Raw genomic sequence first — 21,740 nt, 5'->3', positions numbered from 1 at the left:
ATACTGTTGCCTGTGCTGGTCTTTCTTTTCCATGTAATTACAATGAACGGAATTTATTATTATAATTTTTTTCCTTTTTCTTTGGATGAGGCCTAGTGTTTTAAAATGTGTTTAGATTTTAAAAGTCATGTAGTGTCTTCCAACCTTCTAAAAGGTTGTGTGGAACCGCAATTTGAGTAATTCTTTACTGAAAATCTTTAGATTCACCCTACTGTGTTCATGAAAGAAGCAGTGATATCTGATTTATGAGTCGTCAAATCATTCCATTTACAATGAAGCAGCTGATCCAGTGCACAGAACTGGTCAGAAGGATTCGTTCATTAATCTGAACCATTTGATTTGCTGAACCATTATCTAAATTTTGTTACACAAAAGAATCATATGGATCAGAAACTTACATGGACTATTTTAGTGTGCTTTTGCATCCTTTTTTGAAACTTGAAGGCTTTGGTCCCTGTTGAATGTAATGGGAAATGCATAGGAAAGTACGATAAGCACTGTTAAGCACAATTTCTCCTTTTCGTGTTCAATGGAAATAATTCATACAACTTTTGAACAATGTGTAGGGTGAGTAATTGATGACAGAGCCTTCTGGGGGGGAAAAAAACTATTCCTGTAACACAGTTTTTAACACGGCATTTCAACCTGAAATGTCTTCCACAGATGTGATTTGAAAGTGGCGGTGTAAATGCTTTACTGTCACCTGTCTTGCATACACATTCAGTCACAAACAGCAGATTGTGACTATTAGGCTGTGATTTGTCACACGGGGTCAATTTGACCCTGTGTAGCTGCACTGGATCTTCAGAAGAGAAGGGTTAAATCACCAGTGCATACATACAGTTAACTATTGCTATTATTAACTATAATAAAACATTATTTTTGGAATAATGAAAAACAAAAAAAGAGCGCTGTGTGTATCGTTGTGAAAGCGAAACTACTTTGTTTGGCCTTCCAAAAGAGGACGATATCCGCTTCGTTATGCCTAGAGCCTAGAGCTGATCCATGCTGGTTGCTGAGGAAATACAACAACTTTGCGCTGTGGATCGCTAGATCGGCTTTCACCGTGGACGAAACGGACTCCAGCCCGGGGTTGTCACATGTGGTTGTCGCAAGCCCTCCGGATGCTCCTTCGTCGAATCCGCCGGCCGCGCCGTTCTCAAGCCCACTGGCCTCTGCTCACTCTAGCCCCCAGCCTCTGCTCATCTAGGCCGCCGCCGCTCACTCTAGGCCATAATGTTCTTTTTAGCAACATCATATGACCCCTTTAAATATAGTATTGATCTTGTTGAAATATGATTAAACAGAACATGTATGCTTTGGTATTTTGAAGCCAGTAGTTAAATTTGTTTTCAGAGAGTATTACAAAAAATGCAGAGACAAAGATGAATTTATTTAAAGAAATGTTTCAGGTTTTAAAAAAAAAAGTTCAGCTCTATTTACATCATCTCTTGGCTTAATGTAGATTAGATTCTTCAAAATTATTCTCACTCATCACTCATTTGTAAATGCAAAAGAAAAACATTGTATTGAAATTAAAAAAAGTGCTTTAACAAAATGCAAGCTTCACATTTCTGCAGTTAAATCCTCATTACAGATGCCATCAAAAGAGCTTAACTTGTATTGAATCTGGAACATCCTTTAAGACTGACAGGTCAAAATCATCACGTCTGAACAAATGTAACAGAGCGATATAGATACGCATTAGACTGAATATCTTTCTGTTCAATTGATGGTTAGATTAGGTAAAGTTTCACTCAGTCTGATGTGATTGGACATGCAGGTAAAGCACTTCCCGTCCCAGATACTCGGGGGGACAGAAAGGAGAATGAAGATTATCTAAGCATTCGCTCAGCTACTTTCAGATTTAAACATGATTTCGTAAATTAAACTTTTTCATTTAAATTTCTGCTTAGTAAAGTTGTTTTACAAGACTCAAAGTCATCCATTTTATTAAAAATAATCTTCCAATAATTATTCTGGAAATAGAAGCACCTTACAGATAGTGTCTTATCTGCCATAAGCTTTTAGCATCAAACACGCTCAGTGCTACAGAAAATGCTGCAGAATATGTAGATAACACCTCTACATCTTCAGCTGTTTTAATTCATCAACATTGATCTTCCTTTCTCTCTCTGCCTGCCAGAATCATTTCTGTATACTCAGGAATTAATTCTGGAGGGTTAATCAGGCTAAATGTATGTAAATTTGTAAAATACAGCTCATTGGAATTTCATGAAAATCCGGCATCTGGCAGCCATAACAGATTTGGGATGATAATGTGCCAGTCAGATGGGAAATGAGCTCTTATTTAGAAATTACTGATCACAGGGCAGTCTGAGACAGCGGTGATTCACATTTTGTATAAGAAGACTTTGCAGCCTATCTTGCATTGAGAGATTTTTCAGCTTTGAGAGTTTCCCATAATTTTTGTTGATTTCTTTCACAATCGTTTGTCTTAGAAAGACCATGTAGACAGGGATGCCCATGTTCCCCATTTCTATTGGCTTTGCTTTGTCATTAGAAGTTTGATGGGAAATGTTAGAGTTTTTTGAGAATTATCAGGCCATAAATTAAATGTACAAATTCTTAGATTTTTTTTTTTTTTGTATATTTAGGGCAAGACAACATATTACTATTTTTTTTTTCTTCCTGGAGAAAATCTGGTTAGAAAAATCACTAGATTTCCTCACCCCTGAGCAGAAGAGATATCTAAGCAAAAATGCAATCTGCTAGAGATTGTGCAGCTCATATGAAGACAATCATAGCCATATATTGTGGCAATGCTTTAAAGTTCAGATATATTGGCAAGTATATTGGAAATTAGTGATTGGGTTGGAGTAAGTATATGAAATCTACATGATGAAGAGGCTAACGATGAATTACAATCTGAGAAATGTATCAAGTTGTGGGGAAAAAGGGTAGACTACATTGTTCAACTAAGACCAGACCTAGTATAGAAATAATGGTTATTAAGAAGAGGAGGGAATTGTATTGGAGAATAGGGTTAAAAATAAAAGTAATGAAAGAATAAAGCCCAAAGTATACCTCGGCCATCCGCGTTCCGTGACTGTCTCTATGACGCAGTTTCTTCACCAGAAGTGTCCATGCGCAGCCCAATTTTTGTGGCTGCACAAGAAAGTCCATGACAGCGCAGGTGCGAGGTGAATATTGAGACACTGCGTTGATCATTGCGCATGTGTCAAACTCGTCCTTGCGCGCTCATCCGCGGTTGAGTATACTTCGAAAGCTGTGTGGACATGGCTGTACACAAGACAGAACGGAACACAGAAAGTGAAGTATACCCAGGCCTTAACAGTTTGAATAAAAATTAAAATACCACTGTATGGAATGAGAGTATCTTTGGAGTCAAATATATCCCACTTAGGTTATTTTTGTATGTAGTTAAAAAAAAAAGGTGCTGCAAGTTTACTGACTGAGTAATAAATATACAACTGTACTGTTTACAGTTTACTTTATTTTTGGTCCCCATGAGGAAACAAGCTTATAAATCATACAGAATGAAGTTTTTTGAAAATCTAAAAATGCAGAAAGTTATGTTAGGGTAAGGAGATAGAAAATACAGTTTGTACAGTATAAAATCATTACCTCTATGGAATGTCCCCGTAAAACATGTAAACCTGTGTGTGTTTGTTTGTTTGTCTAATTTATTCAGTTGTGGGTTTTTTTTTTTATTGTCTGAGATTTCAGATACTATCGACCTATAAGGAAATGTTGAAATTACTGCAATAAAAACCCAAAAGAAAGAAAGAAAAGCTGCAATGACAAGGAAAAGTTGACTTAAGATAGACGTGGAGTAGATTTTATTAATTTTTTTAAGAAGCCTAGAAAAAGATTCTTCAGATAATATAAAAAATTGATCTGAACACCGTTGCTTGCTGGTTATTATTGGGTAAAGATTTTGGGGAGGTCAAAATGTATTATGTAGATTATTAAAAATTGTATTACTTCTAAACAGATATGTAGTCCAGCGTCTTGTGTTTAATAAGTGTTGAAGGCTGTAAATACTTCAATTACATACTATAGAAGCACACTGTTCTTTTCTTAAGAACATTAATTTAATTGTACCAAATCGGAGAATTCAATTATTCCCCTAAATCAATGCAGAAGACGCTTCTTGTTTCCTGCTTCGTCATGTATCAGCACTGTAACATTTATGTTTATTATCGGAGTTGTGCCTTTTCATTTCTTGTGCGGAGATGTACGTATTAAAACTTTAGACTCTACACTGTCAAAAAATTGGTACAACAGCGGTTGCTGGTGCCATATCCTCCCAAAATGTACTTACACTACTGTTCAAAAGTAACTTTTTTTTAATTCAGCAAAGATGCATTCAATTATTCAAAAATGACAGTAAAGACATTTAGAATGTTATAAAAGTTCTAAAATATATGCTGTTCTTTTGAACTTCCTATTAATCAAAGAGTCCTGAAAAAATGTATCCTGGTTTCCACAAAAATATTAAGCAGCGCCACTGGTGAGAATTAGAGATGCACCAATTGCAATATTCTTGGCCAATTCCGATTTCTGATTTTTTGTTAGTGTGATCTGCCGATATCGATTTTTGCCGATTCTGATTTTCTTTCTAAGAACTATAATTGACAGCATATACAAACAAAAATCTTCTTTTCTTCAACAGTTTTATTTTCATTTAAAAAAAAAAAACACAAGTAAAAAAAAAAGTCAGTAATAAAATTAGAACAAATAAAAAAAATTGCAAACAACAGCATTTAATAAGCACAAATAAATGCAATAGAATAAAGGGAGCTTTGAAACTAAGTTTTTCAGGTTAAGTAAGTTTTATTCAGGTAAGAAATACTACAGAAATTAAAGTAATCAAATGTATAAAAACACATCCAGTGTGATGTGATTACTTTAATTTCTGTAGTCTTCATTGTAAAAATTAAATACAGATTAATGCTTACCATTAAAGTTATAAAACGTATTCAGTCAAGAGCAGAAAGTGATTTTCTTTGTCTTTTGTTCTTTGATTAACATGACAGACAGCAGCAGGAATATTGGACTGCGGTCCCTTTAAGAGTTTATCTACATGAATGCATTCTCTTTCTCAACTATTTAACGTTCCAAAACTGACTGTGTTTAACTGGATACTCGCCAAGATGGGCATTTTGACATAATTTTATATGTTTTTGAACATTTTAGCGCAGTTAGCCACTCATTTTGGTATTTGTGGCTCACAAGCTGTTTGAGAATTAGCGCCGCTTGTGTGATCCACTAATATAGATCAGTGGTGGTGCGCGTGCTTTTGGTGTAAGCATGAACCCTCCGGAAATGACTAAAATAATGCGCAATACAATGCGCATTCACACTTGGTGTCTTTTTTTAAGCTGCCAGCGTCTGTTTTACATTATAATCCTATGGAGTAAACCGTGTTTTCAAAAAAGTCCTGAGCGCTTTTTAAAACGTGTCAAAAAATTATTGCTTATTGATAGAGATCACAGCAAACATTATATGATAAGTCACTAGCTTTTATTTTGTCTAGCAAATCAAATTCTCCCAGGGTTAGTGTGGTTGCATGGTTGCCTCAAAAACGGGTATTTCATTTACAGCACTATGCGATCATTTCTGCTGTCTCCGCCAAAAGGTCACTGGCTGTTGTAAATCTCTGCAGGTTTTTCAATGTCATCAGGGCCCTTATATGATTTACTTTCACAGTGCATATGATCCAATGTAAGATGTAACTAAAATGCAGGAAGTCAATTTGTTGTCAAGAAAACCATAAAACAGAAATTTATGTTACCCTGTAAAGTATCCCTAAGCTTAGTATCTCTAAGCAAATGGTGTCAGTAAACCATTCTTTAATGTTAAAAACAGGCTGAGGTAAGGATACACACACCGATTAATCCCACATTAAGTTCCCCGTCTCCACATGTCTGCTTCATGACTGAGGCCCTGTGGATTCCTGTCTCTGTTTGACTGAACGTAAACAATCACTTCATATTTGTTGAGACCTTTAACTGTAAGTCTAGTGACATTTCAGTTGGCTGAAGTACTGTCATCTAAATTACTGTGGCCCCTAGCAGAGGTTAGTTTTTCTTCGTTCTGTTGTCTGGCCTCTGCTGTCATTGCTAGTAATGTGACTGAACGTTTCTGGATATCAGGAGGCAACAGGCTGAAGGAAATTTCATTCATCTGTAGGTGTCTTAGTTACAGGGGTGTCTGAGTAGGGATATTAATACTGTGCTGCTGTATTTAATTTTTGTTGGTTTAGATGAAATATCCAAGAAGTCAGGACTCATTTTCAGCATTTTCACGGATTTCAAAAGTTTTTTGTTTGTTTGTTTGGTTTTGCTTTTTTTTGTTGTTGTTGCTATTATCTGAATGATTTCCAGGAAACCAAAGTGGCTGTTAAATAATGTTGGCAGCTAGATACCAGTACAGTATAATTGATTCATTAGGCTTTTTTTGTTTGTTTGTTTCTTTATTTAGCTGGTTAGGCTGGGAAATAAGCTAGTGGACCCACTAATACTAGTCTTGTGTAACTTGTTTCGATCATAAGAAGGCGAATTCATAGATACTAGACATGAAATAGTTACTTATATGAATGTGTGGTTTATCGTAAGCACGGATAAAAATAGTCTATAATACAACAGATTAAATACAACACAGCAATAATATACACACTGGCCTGAAGAAAATGGGTGTTCATTCAAAGAAGGTTTTCCTATGAATTAATTAGTAGAACAGTCCATTTCTCCTGTGCATTTGTACCCCTTGTTTCTGGAGAAAGCAGAATGAGAGCCGGCTCGCATTCCACAAGGTTGTAAATGTATCGGGTTACCATGAAACCAGGGTCTTGTTCGGCGTCCTGGGGTGTTACAAAGTATTTGTGAAATCTAGCTAACAAAATATATATTGTGTGTTGGAGTGTTCCAGACGCTACACCAGACCTTTGCTGGACCTCAAGGTTTTGTAAATATTGCAGTTCATTCTGGAAGCAGGATGAGCAGATTGACTGACATGTACAGCGACCAATCATAGTTCATACAAAACTGAGGATCTTTCAAAGATTTTATCTTACTAAACTTGCAACAAATCTAGGGATTTTCATCCTCAAAAGCACTTGCTGTGTCATCCTGGTACCTTGTAAACACAAGTTTGTTTTCAGACAGACAGGTTAAAAAAACACCTCAAGGTTTCAGTGGGTCCTCAAGTCTTGATTTGGTCAAATTTAAGGCAATCAAATGTCTCAAATAGTGTGAGAAAAGTCTTAATTATTTTAAGACGTCTTTAATTTGAAGATGGAAAAGTCGCTGCGATATAGGGTTGGGCTGATAGACGATGCCATCGTCCATCGCCTATGGCTGACAGACATCACGATGTTGAGCCAGCATCATGATCTAGATATTTGTCAGTGGTGCTCAGTATCTGCAAATCATTCGTCATTGTCCTATCAGTCATCTCTCCTTACTCTGTGTATGTGGTAAGGAAACTTTCATGTACTGTAATGTAACCGTTTACTGCTAGCAAGCAGCTAACCATGTCCCTTTAGTGGCTCTGTAGATCGCGTTATTTGTTTTCCGTGCCTCACAACAAAATGCAGAGATGGAGTTTGAGACACTCCACACATGTAAATGATAACCGTTCCTGTGGAACTACTGTGAACGGAGCCGCTGTGTGATGCACGTACTTAACCTACACGCATGTAAATAATTAAAGCACATATACTGTATTAGAACTGCATCGCATATAATTATTTAATTAAATCGTAGCGTTTCTGAATTCACAATTATGCTTAATTATGATTTTTAAATGGGTGTAATATATCATGCAGCCTTGGGAAACAGTCTACATGTGTTTTATGGATTCTCGTCCGTGAAATGCGCTGCTTTTGGTATTTTGCCGGTTAGTCGACACAAGCAAAATGAAGTCGATGATTTTTAAAAATCTAATATTTTGCCGGTTAGTCGACACAAGCAAAATGAAATTTTTTAAAAATCGAATAGTCGAATATAATCGACAAATCGCGACAGCCCTAGTAGAGTCAGAGTGCATATTTTATGTCTCATCTATTTGAATGAGCAGCTGGCTATTACTGGTATTTTGGCATTTAAATCAACGTAAACTCTTGTGGCTTCTCTCTGGACCATCCTGTCACAGGAAAGAAAGATTAAGAAAGACTCTGTACAATAATCTTTATATTGTATTGGTTTGTTTTGTAATGGCATGCAGTATTAATTTTATTTGTGCAGGTCTTAAAAAAGGTCATAAAAGTCTTAAATTTGATTTTAAAACACTGCAGAAACCCTGCACTTGCCTCATAGCCCATTAGATTTGGCCTTACTAGATCAAAAAGTGTTTTCCAGTTTTATGTGCAGATGCATGCAGCCATATGACCAGGTTAAACCAGATAAATCAGCCCCCCCCCCCTCCACCAGGGTTTTCTTGTTATAGCACAGCACCCTTATATTTATTCTTCAATTAAAATTTGATTCTTCAGTTTGTTATTTGGGCAGTAAGTGGGACAGTTTTTCTTGCTTCAGTTTTAAATTTGACAAATTTGCAATATAGCATTTTGTCACAATACTGGAATCTTATTAGAATTACTAGAATTGTTTTAAATAGCTGAGGTAGTCTTGCTGTTATTTAGGCTAGCAGTGTAGATGCAGTGAAATTTGATGCAATTTTGTTTCAATTTTGTTACTGTGTTCACCTGTTCAGATGTCCGGTGCAAAATCTGGGTCCTGAATCAAAACCAGTTGAGAACCAGTTATTTAAAGTATCTTCATTTCTTATTTCTTTAAAACCCTCCTATTGCATTTGGGTCAGTTTTGACCCAGAAGAGGTACATAAAAAAGGAAAGAAAAAGAAAGAACAAAACTTGGGTTAAATGGGCTAACATTATCAAAATAAACATCAATCCTTTTTTTTTTTTTTTTTTTTTTTTTTATGTGTGTTTTTAAAAATGCTTTAAATTGTGTTCCGGTCCGTTTTGACCTGGGTAACAGCTGAAGCGTTACACCATGTAATTCGCACTTTATCCATTTGCTGTATTTGTCTCAAAAACACTTATTGTCTCAAATAACACTTAAAAATATATTTAGCCTCTAAAATCTCACACACTTTTAGTACCGAATTTTGTAACATAAATGTGCATGTACAAAGCCGCTATAAACACATGAAAAGTCTTCTTATGGTTCATAGATCAAGGCAAACCAACCCATGTGTCTTTGAGTGTGTAACAGTGATTCAGCATGACGACAGAATTTGCTGCTCTATAGCCGTATTTATCAAGCCAGATTGGAGAGACGGGTGGTATAGAGAGAGTCTGTGACGGGAGATGGGTCTCTCTCTCTCCGACTTGCTCACACACACCACAATACTGCAGCTCCATCCTCCTTCCTCTGATTGAAACCATGGCAGATGGAGTGCAGCAAATTGGAAGGCAGAACGGTGCTGATCCGAAGCTTGCCTTTTCTCTCTCTGATAAAAATATTAATTTTCAGCTTGGGCTCAAGCCACTGATCGGGGGCACGCGTGTGCTGCTGGGATGATGAAGGCTTTGGAAAGACAGCCAAAGGTCCATGTCCACTTGAAGCCTCTCAGAAGTTCCTCACGGTATCCTTACCTGCCCCTGCTCAGAAAATGAAAGCAGAAACAGTGGAATGGAGAGGAGAATGAAATTATTTTAGAGGCACCCTCTTTTTTTTGTCACTGTCTCTCTGTCCCCATGCTTCTGTTTTACTTTGTATTTTCCAATTTACCTTCTTGCACTGCCCTGAGCTGTTTTACAGACTAGTTCAGAATGCTGTATATGTAGTCTTTCAGATGGACAATGTTCTCCTGGTGTTGCAGGATTGTGTTTTATTGAGCTGGAAGGTGGACAGTCTTTCTCAGTCTCTGTGTAAGAGTTTTGCCAAACAGTGGGTTTCGGGCTGTGCTTTGGTTTCTGCATTTGGGTTTGGGTTAAAATTAATGAACCAAATAATTATTATAATTATAAATTCATAATTATTTTATGCTATACTTGTTTTGTACTGAAAATGAAATCTAAAAGAAAATCAATAGAAAACAAGCAGCGACAAGAAGCAAAAGGGAGAGGACCACAAGTTGGGAACCGAACTCAGGTCGCCCAAGGTGCAACTTCACCACATGCCATAGTGCTTACCCACAAGGCTTCAGCTCTGAATGATTTTTGAGAGCTATGGCATAAGGGAAGCTTAGCAATGAATAATACCTTCAATTTTATCCTGTTCCTTAAGGGGTGGTCACATTTACTGTTGTTCAGCAAATTTTCGTGGGCGAAATACAGTCATTTCAATAGCAGTCCACATGAACAAGAATTTCCGTATGCAGATTCGTGGCCATGAGAATTACAGCTTCACAGCAGCTGCTTGGTTTTAATATTCATAAAAACCTTTTTGTATCCCTGTGTATATACAACACTATGCTTTTTATTCTGAATCACCCTCAGTTGTTTTTTTCCCTTGTACCTTTTCCTTCTGTCATGTATCTCTTGTCTTAATCACTTTCTCACCTTTTGTCTTTCTGTCTTTCTCTCTGTCTCTAAAGTTAACTTAAGTGAAAGCGATGGCAGTGATGCCGAGCTCAGTGAATGCAGCAGTGACAGGAAGACCTTCATGTCTGAGACAGATCAAAGAAGAGATTCCGGTAATACACAACTCCTAAAAATTCACAGCCAAATATACACGGTCACTCCCCACCCACCCACACAAACTCTTACAAACTAATACAACTCCATCTGTCAGATCTACCACATTTCACAGAAAACAAAAATCCCCCTAAAGCTTAGATTTGTTTGTTTTTGCAGCTTGATGCACAAAATAAGCTTTTTTTTTTTCTTTTTTTGAATAAATGCCCACTTTGAACAAAAGATTTTCTAGTGCGCCCAAAGTGGATTATAAAAAGAAAGACTGTTTCCCAAAAATACTCCCATCTTCAGCTGAAATTTTTTATATGAATTTAGAGGGTTTAAAAAAAAATTGTTTTCAATTGTGAACATCTTTGTGCACTCAGAATCGAGTGGAGGCCAAGTGCAAACACCTCTGCAGTCCAGCATCACCAGTCCATCTCAAACCAGCTTTCACATGGAAAGCCCTTCCAGCGTGGCCAGCGAGCAAAGCAGTAGTAGTTTCAATCCGGGTCTGGAGGAAGAGGTCATGGACCATAGTCGACCTTTACTAAGTGAGTGCCCACATGCACGTTTGCTTAGCTACCTAAATGGGGAAATTCCATAGACCTCTGTTGTTTTTTTTATGTGTATATATACAGCTTGTTATAAATACCATAACCTAACACTAACTGTAGCATAAAACTTTTTTACAATTGGGAAGCCCCCAGATGAAGGTTTTGTCACATTTGGCTCACTCCTGGGCACAGATATGTCCCCAAAATATGTTTGTGCATGCACACAAACACTCGGACACACTCGTCTTTTCCCCTTAGAGCCAAGTAACACTGACAGCTGTACACTAAATAGGGTGGTCTGTCCTCTGTCCTCTTTTGAAATACTCATACTAAAGGAGGGATACGCCTTTTTGTCAGTGTTTGCTAATTCAGGTTATCACTATTACTATTGCTCATACTTTTTTCAAAACCTTATTACCTGCATTGACAAGGAAACTGAGCCATATCTAAGGACCTTGGTGTTGGCTCTTTTGACTTGTGCTAGTAAGCAACTACCCAGAACAGCTTAGCAACCTCATAGCAACATTTGGATTGGATGCATTGTCACATTAGACAATGTATTAATAAACAGAGTAAGGAATGTCAGGTGATCAAATACTCTTAAAAAAAATAAAAAAATAAATAAAGGTTACAAAAGTGGGTTTTCACAGTATTGCCATAGAAGAAACATTTTGGGTTCCCAAAGAACATTTCAGTGAACAATTCCCAAATAAAACCTTTTTTTATTTTCTTAGTGTAAAGAGCATTTTAATCCTGTAAATACACTTTTTACCCTAAAGGTTCTTGGAACCATAGATGCCAATGCCAATCCTTTGTTTTTAAAATTATAGTAGAGTGCACATAATCAAAGTTTATTTTTTTGGCCAAGAGCAAATTACTTTTCATGCATCTCTCATTATTTGCTGTTTCATTGTCCACCTCTGTATATCTTTCTTTGCCTTAAGGAGCTTAAATTCCCACTTTCTCTGGTTAAAAAAAAACTAAACAAAAAACCAAATAGCCCTCATTATTCCAATGATATTGTGCATCTTGCTCGAGCTCTCTCCAATTTGTACCGCTTACTTTCAGAGATAAGAACCCCTACACACAGGCTTCGGCAAGCTTAGCATGAGGTGTGATATCTTCCTACCCTCTGTGTTAATGATAAAACTTTCAAATGTCAATGCCCGACATAAAGGAAACATAATTAAAGCCTTTTACTGTCATAGTTATGGGCTGAGCACTGAAGTTCCATGTCCCTGCTGTTTTTGTTGCCATTTCTTTTATAATTCTTCTTCTGGCTGGGAGTCTATAACAGCCCTCAGAACGGTTTGCAGAAAAGTTATCAAATTTGGCACATTGATTGTGGTGGGTCTGAAAGTCCCCTGACTCATTTGTGGGTCTCTCAGTCAGAGCCTTTAGCAAAACTAGAAGTTTAAAGTTTCTTCTGCTTCAAACATTAAAAAAACGTTTGGTCTAATAACAGAATTCTTCCTTGGCTTTCTCTCTTCATCTTGAGTTAACTGAATCATGCGTTTTAATTTCTCCTTCAAAGCATGTTCTTCACATGATGTTCAGACTAATGTTCAGAATCTTAAAAGCATAGTTAATCCAAAAAATATATTTACTTCCCCTCATGACATTTCAAGCCTATGACTTTCTTTTTTCTGAGGAACATAAAAGAGGATATTTTTGAGAAATGTCTCAGTGTCCATTCAGTGGAAGTCAGTGGTCACCAGAAATGTTTAGTTACCAAACATATTTCAGAATATTTCCTTTTGTGTTGTGCAGAAGAAGTCATACAGTTTTAGAATGGCTTGTGGTTGAGTTATTTTTAAACTGTTCATGTGCTTGAACTAGAACTAAATTATTTTTTGAACTAGGCATGTTGTGTAAAGTATCTGCAGCTCCTTGTTCATCTGTGTAGTTTGATGATTTTAAAATGTCTCCAGCCATGTTAAAACTGCATTAACTCCCTTAGGGATTTTAATATAATCTGTAAATTTTGTGTATCCCAACAGGTCTTGTTGGTTTACAGTGAAGGCGAAATAAGAGGATGCAAATGTTCCTCTGAGAACCAAGCAGCATTTATAACAGCCTGGCCTCTGTTTGTCATTAATCACCTTATGTAATGTGCAGGCGTGCAGTCACCATGCACTCTCATTCATTTTCATTATGCCTTGTTTGCTAGCCAGCTATAGTCATAGCCAATGAGGCTGTGGAGATGTTCTCTCATCCAAGGTCAGGCCTGTGACTTTTTGCTTAAACCTACAGAGCCCCACACAACTTGCAAAAAAATAATTAAATAAAATAATAAAATAAATTTGAAATTGTGAATTAAGAATTTATCCAACTATTTATTAATTTGGCCCCTCGTTTTAGTTAAATAGTGGCCGCAAAGTAATACAAAGATTTTTTTTCTAGTAAAGGCATTTAAATTGTTGTAAAACATTTCTGTTTCAAATAAATGCTGTTATTTTTTTAACATTTTATCAAAGACTTCTGAAAAAAAATCCACAAAAATATTAAGCAGCACAACTGTTTTCAACATAATAATTATACAAAATGTTTCTTGAGCACCAAATCAGCATATGAGAATGATTTCTGAAGGATCATGTGACACTGAAGACTAGAGTAATGATGCTGAAAATTCTGCTTTGCCAAATTACACTTAAAATTATTGCTGGGCAACGATTAAACAATTAATATATGTGTGTGTACTGTGTATATTTATTATGTATATATAAATACACATACATTATATATTTTTGAAAATATTTACATGTATTTACATGTATATATTTATATTCATATAATTTATATTATATATAAATATATTTAATATATAAACATACATTTTTCTTAAATGTATACATGCATGTGTGTGTATTTATATATACATAATAAATATACACCGTACATACTAATATACTATGTAAACAAAAACTTTTTTTTGCCCAGCACTACTTAAAATATAAAATAGTTATTTTAAATTGTAATATTTGACAATATTACTGTATTTTTGATCAAACAAATTAAGTCTTGGGGGGGGGGGGGCATAAGAAACTTATTTTCAAAAACATAAAAAAATGGTAAGTAATATAAAAATGCAATGTTAAGAACATTGTTTTCAGCTGCTAATTTAAGTGTATAGCTGTCTTTGTCACATAGATGTATAGAATTTACAGTGTTTGCAGGAAGAACTCCCATAATACATGTGTTTCTGATATTGTTGCTGCTTTCTTCAAACAGCCACCAGTATTTTAAGATCTAACAGCTTTTATCACACCGTATGATAAATCTGATTTGTCAAAATGATTTACACTGGCTCATAATTGGATGGCCGATTCCGCTCTTCTCTGACATGTAAAAGCTCTCTGTAAACAAGCACCAACAACACATTGTAATAGAGGCAGTGAGATGACCGAAATTACCCGTGTCCCCTTCTCTCTCCATTTTCTCCAGCTTTCTGCTGCTAATGTGCCATGTGTCCAGTCTATTTCACTCTAGGCTGATTTTTTTTGTTTTGCTTATCTTCATAAACATCATTATTGTGTCTTTAAAATGGTTGTAAATTTAAGAAAGAAGCCATGATATTTAAAAGTTTACTGACAATATAGTCTTTTTTTCCCCTTGCGAGTGGACATATTATATCTCTCTCAGAATAGCTGTGATGTGTGTCTGCTGATGTAACTATCAAAACATAATACATGCATATTTTTATAGGTGCTATGGTAAGATGGTCCTCTGAAAAATACATGTAAATATCAGTTCTCAACATTTTAGTGACCCCAACATTGTGTTTTAAATGCCAGGTAAATACACCATTCATATATACCATTTTTAAGTGGAGATATGGAATACTGGAAAGATGTTTCCCTGCTTGTTTTAAGATCCGTGATACCATTTTTTGAGATGTTCACAGATATGTGTACTCACTGCGCATTATTTTTAACAATAATAACACGTTATTTTAAACATTAAGGGTAGTATGATTCATTTTCAGTTTAAAATCTGCTTTAAAATCCTGAAGCAGTATCACAGAATGTGATGTATTAGCATAAAACGTTTAATATTTATGCTAAACGAAAAAGGGCACAAATGAAATCCTAGTGCATAATTTTCACTTCATTAAAATGGTAATTATAGGAATTTCATGTTTTTCAGGTTGATAATTTTAGACCTATAAATTGTGAAAAAGGAGCCCATATGAACCTGAATCTAAATTACCAAATGCACTGTCCCTTTAATTGTTTTTCCTCATTTTGTGTTGAGTATTTAAATTATGTTTAAAGCATCAGTTACGTGTGGGAAAAGAATAGAGAGAAAAGTACTAACTACAGCTGTGTTCACACACAGTTTGGTCATAAATGAGATTGACACCACATTTCAAGTCAACTAATTCTTTTGCGTTTTTTAGGACTTGTAAATGCATTTTCTGTCACATCATACAGTGTTCTCATACATGTCACCTGCACCTACTTGTCACTGTCTCTATGGTTACAGGGGTAATAATGTGTATCGCAAGAAAAGAAAAGGGGCTTGACTTCAGTTATTTGCTTTGACAGAACACATTCAAGATGGTTCTGTATGAACGGGACAATTCAGGGGTTACATCTGATAAATTCTCTTCTCAGTCCCAAAGTGAAAGTGACGTGTGGCCAAGTATGGTGTCCCATACTCAGAATCTGTGCTCTGCATTTACATTTAGTCATTTAGTCATTTAGCAGACGCTTTTATCCAAAGCGACTTACAAATGAGGACAATAGAAGCAATCAAAACTAACAAAAGAGCAACAATATGTAAGTGCAAATGACAAGTCTCGGTTAGCCTAACGCAGTACACATAGCAAGGTGAGTAGTGAACACACACATACACCGTGAACACACACCCGGAGCAGTGGGCAGCCATTTTTGCTGCGGCGCCCAGGGAGCAGTTGGGGGGTTCGGTGCCTTGCTCAAGGGTCTCATCTGTCGTGGTATTGATGGTGGAAGAGAGTGTGTCATTATCCTTGGCTCAATTGAGAGTCATCACTCTCTATTATTTCTATGTAGATGCACAAAAGGCCAAACGATGCACATTGGCAGAGGCTCTAAAAAATGATGAATGATCAGTGGAATTCACTGTGAAAGGGAAACATTCACTTCTGCATGGCTGGACATTTCACTCAGAGTTTTTGTAAATTATACTGTTTTGCTCCATGTTGTCAAACCTTGATTGATTTTCTCTTCAGTTTCTAACTCACTTGACTCTCATGCATTCTTTATCTGGCTGTGGGTCTGTTTGATCTCAACTTGCCAGTAAGAAGTGGACCCAGTTTTCTTTGTGTCTCCCAGCGTTCATACATTAGAGTTGGAGCTTATAGGTGGAATTGCTTAAGTAAGATTAATTATACTTATTTAATGTAAGCTATATATTCAGCTGTTCAAGTTTAATGATATCAGTAATAACTGAGATAAACCTAAATGTAGTAATCTGAACTTAAATAGTTTGTTCATTGAAGAACCACTCATTGATTTTGTGGAAGAAATATGTCTGATGAAATATGTCTTATTGAATGGTTCTGAATTTTAAAAGATATGGTCCCGTAGCTTAAATGTACAGTAGTTCACTGCTTTTAGTAACAGTAACTAGGTGTGTGCGATATTGGTTGTAATGAAGTTCCGAAATTATTATAATGTTTTTAATAAAATTAAATTTAGTTTAATTATTATTATTGTTATTTTTTAATGAAACACAAATTAACCGAAATTAAAGTTTATTTAGCCAAAAACACTTATTGAAAAATAAACATTTAAGCTATAATAACCAGTTTTCATGATACATTTAAGCATGTTAAATAATGAAGACACACGTAATATTGTGCATATTTTTAGCAAATTGCTCTTCTCTAGAGTATTTTTTGTTTTCTACTTGACTAACGAGCTATGGACATTGAATGGCTTTCCTGAGGTAAAGCATTACGTGACATTGTTTACAAGCAGACGTCTTAATGTAATTGAAACACTGATTGAGTGATTCTGAGACATGATACGTTTCAGTCAGTTGTTCAGTTGTTCTTTCAACATAACTTGTCGTGTTTCCAGTCAAAAATGACCGGGCTACCAGAAATGACCAAATATTGGACAGCTTTTTTTTTTTTTTGGAACTGACTGATCATAGACCTCATTGATGCATCTTCAAAACAGAGGTGCATCAGGCCTCAGATAATTGAGACCTATGACCAGTCAGTTCCAAAAAGAAATACAAAACATGTGCTAATTAAAAGAAAATAATTTGACAAAAAGATAGATTTCAAGATTTGGTGATAATATTAACATAATGAAAGAGTTACAGGCAATTTTAAAAGGCCGGTCATTTTTGACATGAATGCCAAATTAGGTAAAGGATTTTCAGCACAAGGGTTAAAATTTTATTTTTGGCTTGTTTTGTCTTCTGCATTTGAAATAAACATTGATGTGACTTAAACCAGGAAATGAAGTTTTCATGCAGTGTAGTGCTAGTCTACAGTACGTCAGCTACAGTATGTTTCGTAATTATTCATAACGCTGTTTCATAATTATTCATGACAACTCAATGATGAGTTGATTCAATGAAACATGGGTCATGAGTGTTTGTCTACATGCTGAAAAAATACTAAGATGTTGCATGGCTTCCCTGATGCTTATCAATGACCAAAACCTTCAAAATATTTGTGTGCAACTAATTGTCTCTCTAGATATACAGAAAGCCAGACTGAGGTTTGTTTGAGACGTGGTATGACACTGATTGTTTTGCACATAAACTCCCATTTATCCATGCTTACTGTGAGCATGTTAACAGATGTGACCGCTTATATCATGAAATCATGAAAAACAGTTTATAATTATTAAAATTGTATATAGCATTGTGGAAAAGCAGTCTAAAGTTAATAAAATAAGTAAAAGTTTTTAAATAATTTTTTTATGCAAATGCAAACAGCTCAGAATGTATTTGCATTAAATTACATATAAAAAATACATGTTTATTTGTAACATTGTGATCTTGGATGATTACATTTATAAAATATATTGTATTATATTATATTTATATTTATATTATATTATATAACATAATATAATGTAATACATTTGAAAAAAGCCTGGCATGTGTTTGTGGATTCAAATACAGATAAAATGTATAGTAAAAATATAATACAGTTTAGCATAATAAATATGTTTGCAAATGCTCAGTATGTGATTGTACATTAAATTGCAGATAAAAGTATAAAATATAAAGTATAAAATTAAGTATAATATACAATGATATAATAATGTATAAAACAGTGCAATATAATATAATCATAAGTGTAATATTTTTGTGTGTTTAGTTTTGTGCATGCAGTTGTGAATTGCATTATGCTAGAACCTTTGATATTTAGATTTAAAGATAATAGTAATAATAAATAAAATAAAAAACAAGTAAAAAGATTAATAAAAGCTCCTGACAACTTTGCAAACATTATGACCCTTGATTAATATTCATGAGCTGTGCTGATAAGGTTTATAATCATTCTTACCCTGTCTCCCTCCTCCTCTCTCAACTCTGAATTGTTCTAGACTTACTTGTTTCGCATTTTTCAAAACCGATAAGAACCGACCTATGCTGAAATGAGGGGCTTCATGACACTCTAAGTAAGATGAATGATTCTCCTGTTAAACCAGGCTGCTAAGATTGCCCCTGGTGTCAGGCTCATCCACATGATTCATGCATAAAAAATCAGATCAATTAATTAATTCCCTCCTTTCAAAGCTCTGACATGCCCGGCGCCGCCACGTTGCCTCATTAGGACCCCACTAACAATCCCGCAACAACGCCCACTATCCAGTCTGAGTACAAGAACACAGCAGCGAGATAACTAGACAGGCAGCTAATATAACAGTAAGGCATCTGATCAGTGGGAATCTACTGTCATTTTGTTAAGGGATAAGGGAAAAGGGGAAGTTTCATTCTGTGCCCATAATTAATGACTCTAGTCTCCCCTGATTAGCTGCAGACGGGCCATGCATGCTGGATGAGAAGGTGACGGGTGGATCCGGTGTCGTCTTCCCCCTCAGCGGGGGAGAGGAAGTTTAGCTCTAACCTGCCATAAGTACCATGGCTTTGATGGCTGCAAACAGGCTGAACCTAAACACTCATTAAATCAGATGAGGAGGAATGAGAGGGACTCAGGCTGAGCTCTGACAGAGTTGTCACCTGATATATCCTCAGATACGCCCCATCAGGCAATGTTTTAGATTAATGGTAGGAATCTGAGGTGCATTAGCGTGTCTGCTGGATTGCAGTTAAAATATTTGCTATAAATTAGTTTGTATCATAACAGGATATGGATGAATACATATAACCAATCCATTAACATGCTTTCTGACTTCAAAGTGTTAATTTTATTTATTTATCCTTCCATATTTTAGTTTTTCATGAGCATTTTCCACCCTTCAACCCTCTACGGACACCTTGGCAATTGAATCGCCATTGGCTAGTATATTGTTTTGTTTACTCGCCAGACTGAAATACTAATACTATATATATACAGTGGGTACAGAAAGTATTCAGACCCCCTTAAATTTTTCACTCTTTGTTATATTGCAGCCATTTGCTAAAATCATTGCAAAAAATGCAAAATTCATTTTTTTTCCTCATTAATGTACACACAGCACCCCATATTGACAGAAAAACACAGAATTGTTGACATTTTCCGACGGAAGCCTCTCCTCAGTGCAAGACACATGAAAGCCCGCATGGAGTTTGCTAAAAAAAACACCTGAAGGACTTCAAGATGGTGAGAAATAAGATTCTCTGGTCTGATGAGACCAAGATAGAACTTTTTGGCCCTAAGGCAGTTCTTAAAAGCTGAAGAATTCCAAAGGAACTCCGTTATTTTTACAGGAAAATACAACAAAGTGTATCGTTTACATGTAGCGCATCAATTCTGCATGTTATGTAAGACTCTCGCTCGCTCTCGCTCTTTGCTCACAGTGAGAGAAAGTGACAGCGAGTCATACGCCTTCACACTAGAGTTTATGTTACGCCAAATACACAAACACAGGTGTGCTGCGCATCCATTCAAATGAACTGAAAAATATCACAGATCACTTGACGGAGAGTGAAACTCTGAAGCGCTCATTCAGAGTGTTCTATGAGTGAAAATATATCTGTGCTAATCATATACTCAGCCTCCAACTCACACACTGGCGAGTAAAATTTGAGAATTTATTAGCCATTGGCTAATATTAGACATAATTTAGTCGCCCAGAGTGAAGATTTAGTTGCATATGCGAGTGATTTACTCGCAATGTAGAGGGTTGCCCTTTATTTAACAGTCCGTTTCTGCTTCTTCACATGTGAGATGAGCAGCTATCTCTGCGCTTTGCTGCTCACACTGCAGGTTTGCTGTTGTGTCCAGTCTAGCTTTAACTTGCCTCATTCTTCAATAACAGCCTCTTTACAGAGGAAGGAAGAGTGATGGATTCATAAAACAATCTGAAATGTGCTGCATGAGCTATTAAGATTGGACTGAAATGATCGAGGACCTTCATAGGCTGAAGGTGAGCCAACTGACAGGGAAAAGGGTCGTTCACGCAGAATGTGGTTTTGTATTCCACTGCAAAGCTTTTCCATTGTTTTTCTATGTAAACGTGTTTAATGATTGTGCCCGTATTTCAAGTCTTCTCCTACTCCTTCTTTTTTTTCTTCATCTTCTCCTCCACCTCCTTCTCTCCTTCTTTTTCTCCGTCTATTATTCCTTCTTCTCCTCCTCTTCCTCCCCCTTCTCCTCCTCATTCTTCCTCCTCCTCGTTCTAATTCTTCTTCCTCATTCTTCTCCTTTTTATTCATCTACATCTTCATCATCTTATTCTCCTCCTCCTTTCTTTCCATTCTTGATTATTCTTCTCTGCCTCATTCTTCATCTTCTTTTCTTCTTCTGTTTAAAAGATGACAAGGCGCAGTGGCAGCTGGTGAAAAATTTTCTAGGTAGGGCACCACATCCAAAAATTTTAACATATGTCCCGGTATGATTCATCCCATTATAACAAAAAGATAAGTAGTAAGACTTGAGACATTTTAAATAAAGATAATTGGTTTACCAAGGTAAAGATTAAGGATGATTCCCACAAAAATTAAGCTTTAGCGTTAGTTCTGGCAGGTCACGTGAGGCAAGCTTGCATCAGCTGATTCTCAGCTGATCACATCTACCTATAGGAATACGACACCTATCGCGGCATTCCTATATAAGCTGTATTCAGTATTATTCAGCAGCTTTTTAGCTTGCTTCGGAGCAAATTAAGCATCGCTGCTCGCAAATCAAACTGTTGCAGCGTGTTTCAGAACATCTGAAATCCACATCTAAGATAAGTGAATGCTGTTTTAATCCATATCGCTGTGTATATTACCTGGTCTGCTAATTGAAAAAAGCATATTTGCAGCAGCATTTACGCATCTGTGTTTATACAGCTGGAGCAACACGTAGTATAGAGCATGCAATCGCTCTGAGGACACGCCGATAGTTAAGGCCATGAGAACAAGTTTAAATGAAACAAGCATTCTCGTGTATG

The 21,740-nt window shown here is 36.1% G+C and overlaps 1 protein-coding gene across 2 annotated transcripts in view; it reads left to right on the top strand.

Moving 5' to 3' along the window:
* Nucleotides 1-21,740, top strand: part of LOC107587692 (double C2-like domain-containing protein beta) — a 251,064-nt gene that overhangs the window by 43,902 nt on the left and 185,422 nt on the right. For both annotated transcript variants that reach the window (XM_016275571.1, XM_016275570.1), the window contains exons 7-8: nt 10,555-10,653; nt 11,020-11,187. In XM_016275571.1, the coding sequence (XP_016131057.1) occupies nt 10,555-10,653; nt 11,020-11,187 (267 nt within the window). The remainder of the gene's footprint in view (nt 1-10,554; nt 10,654-11,019; nt 11,188-21,740) is intronic.

This window comes from Sinocyclocheilus grahami, unplaced genomic scaffold (assembly GCF_001515645.1).
Source record: "Sinocyclocheilus grahami isolate Dianchi unplaced genomic scaffold, SAMN03320097.WGS_v1.1 scaffold95.1, whole genome shotgun sequence".
Taxonomy (NCBI): domain Eukaryota; kingdom Metazoa; phylum Chordata; class Actinopteri; order Cypriniformes; family Cyprinidae; genus Sinocyclocheilus; species Sinocyclocheilus grahami.
The sequence above is the reverse complement of the archived record's forward strand: the minus strand, read 5'-3'. Positions and strand labels throughout refer to the sequence as shown.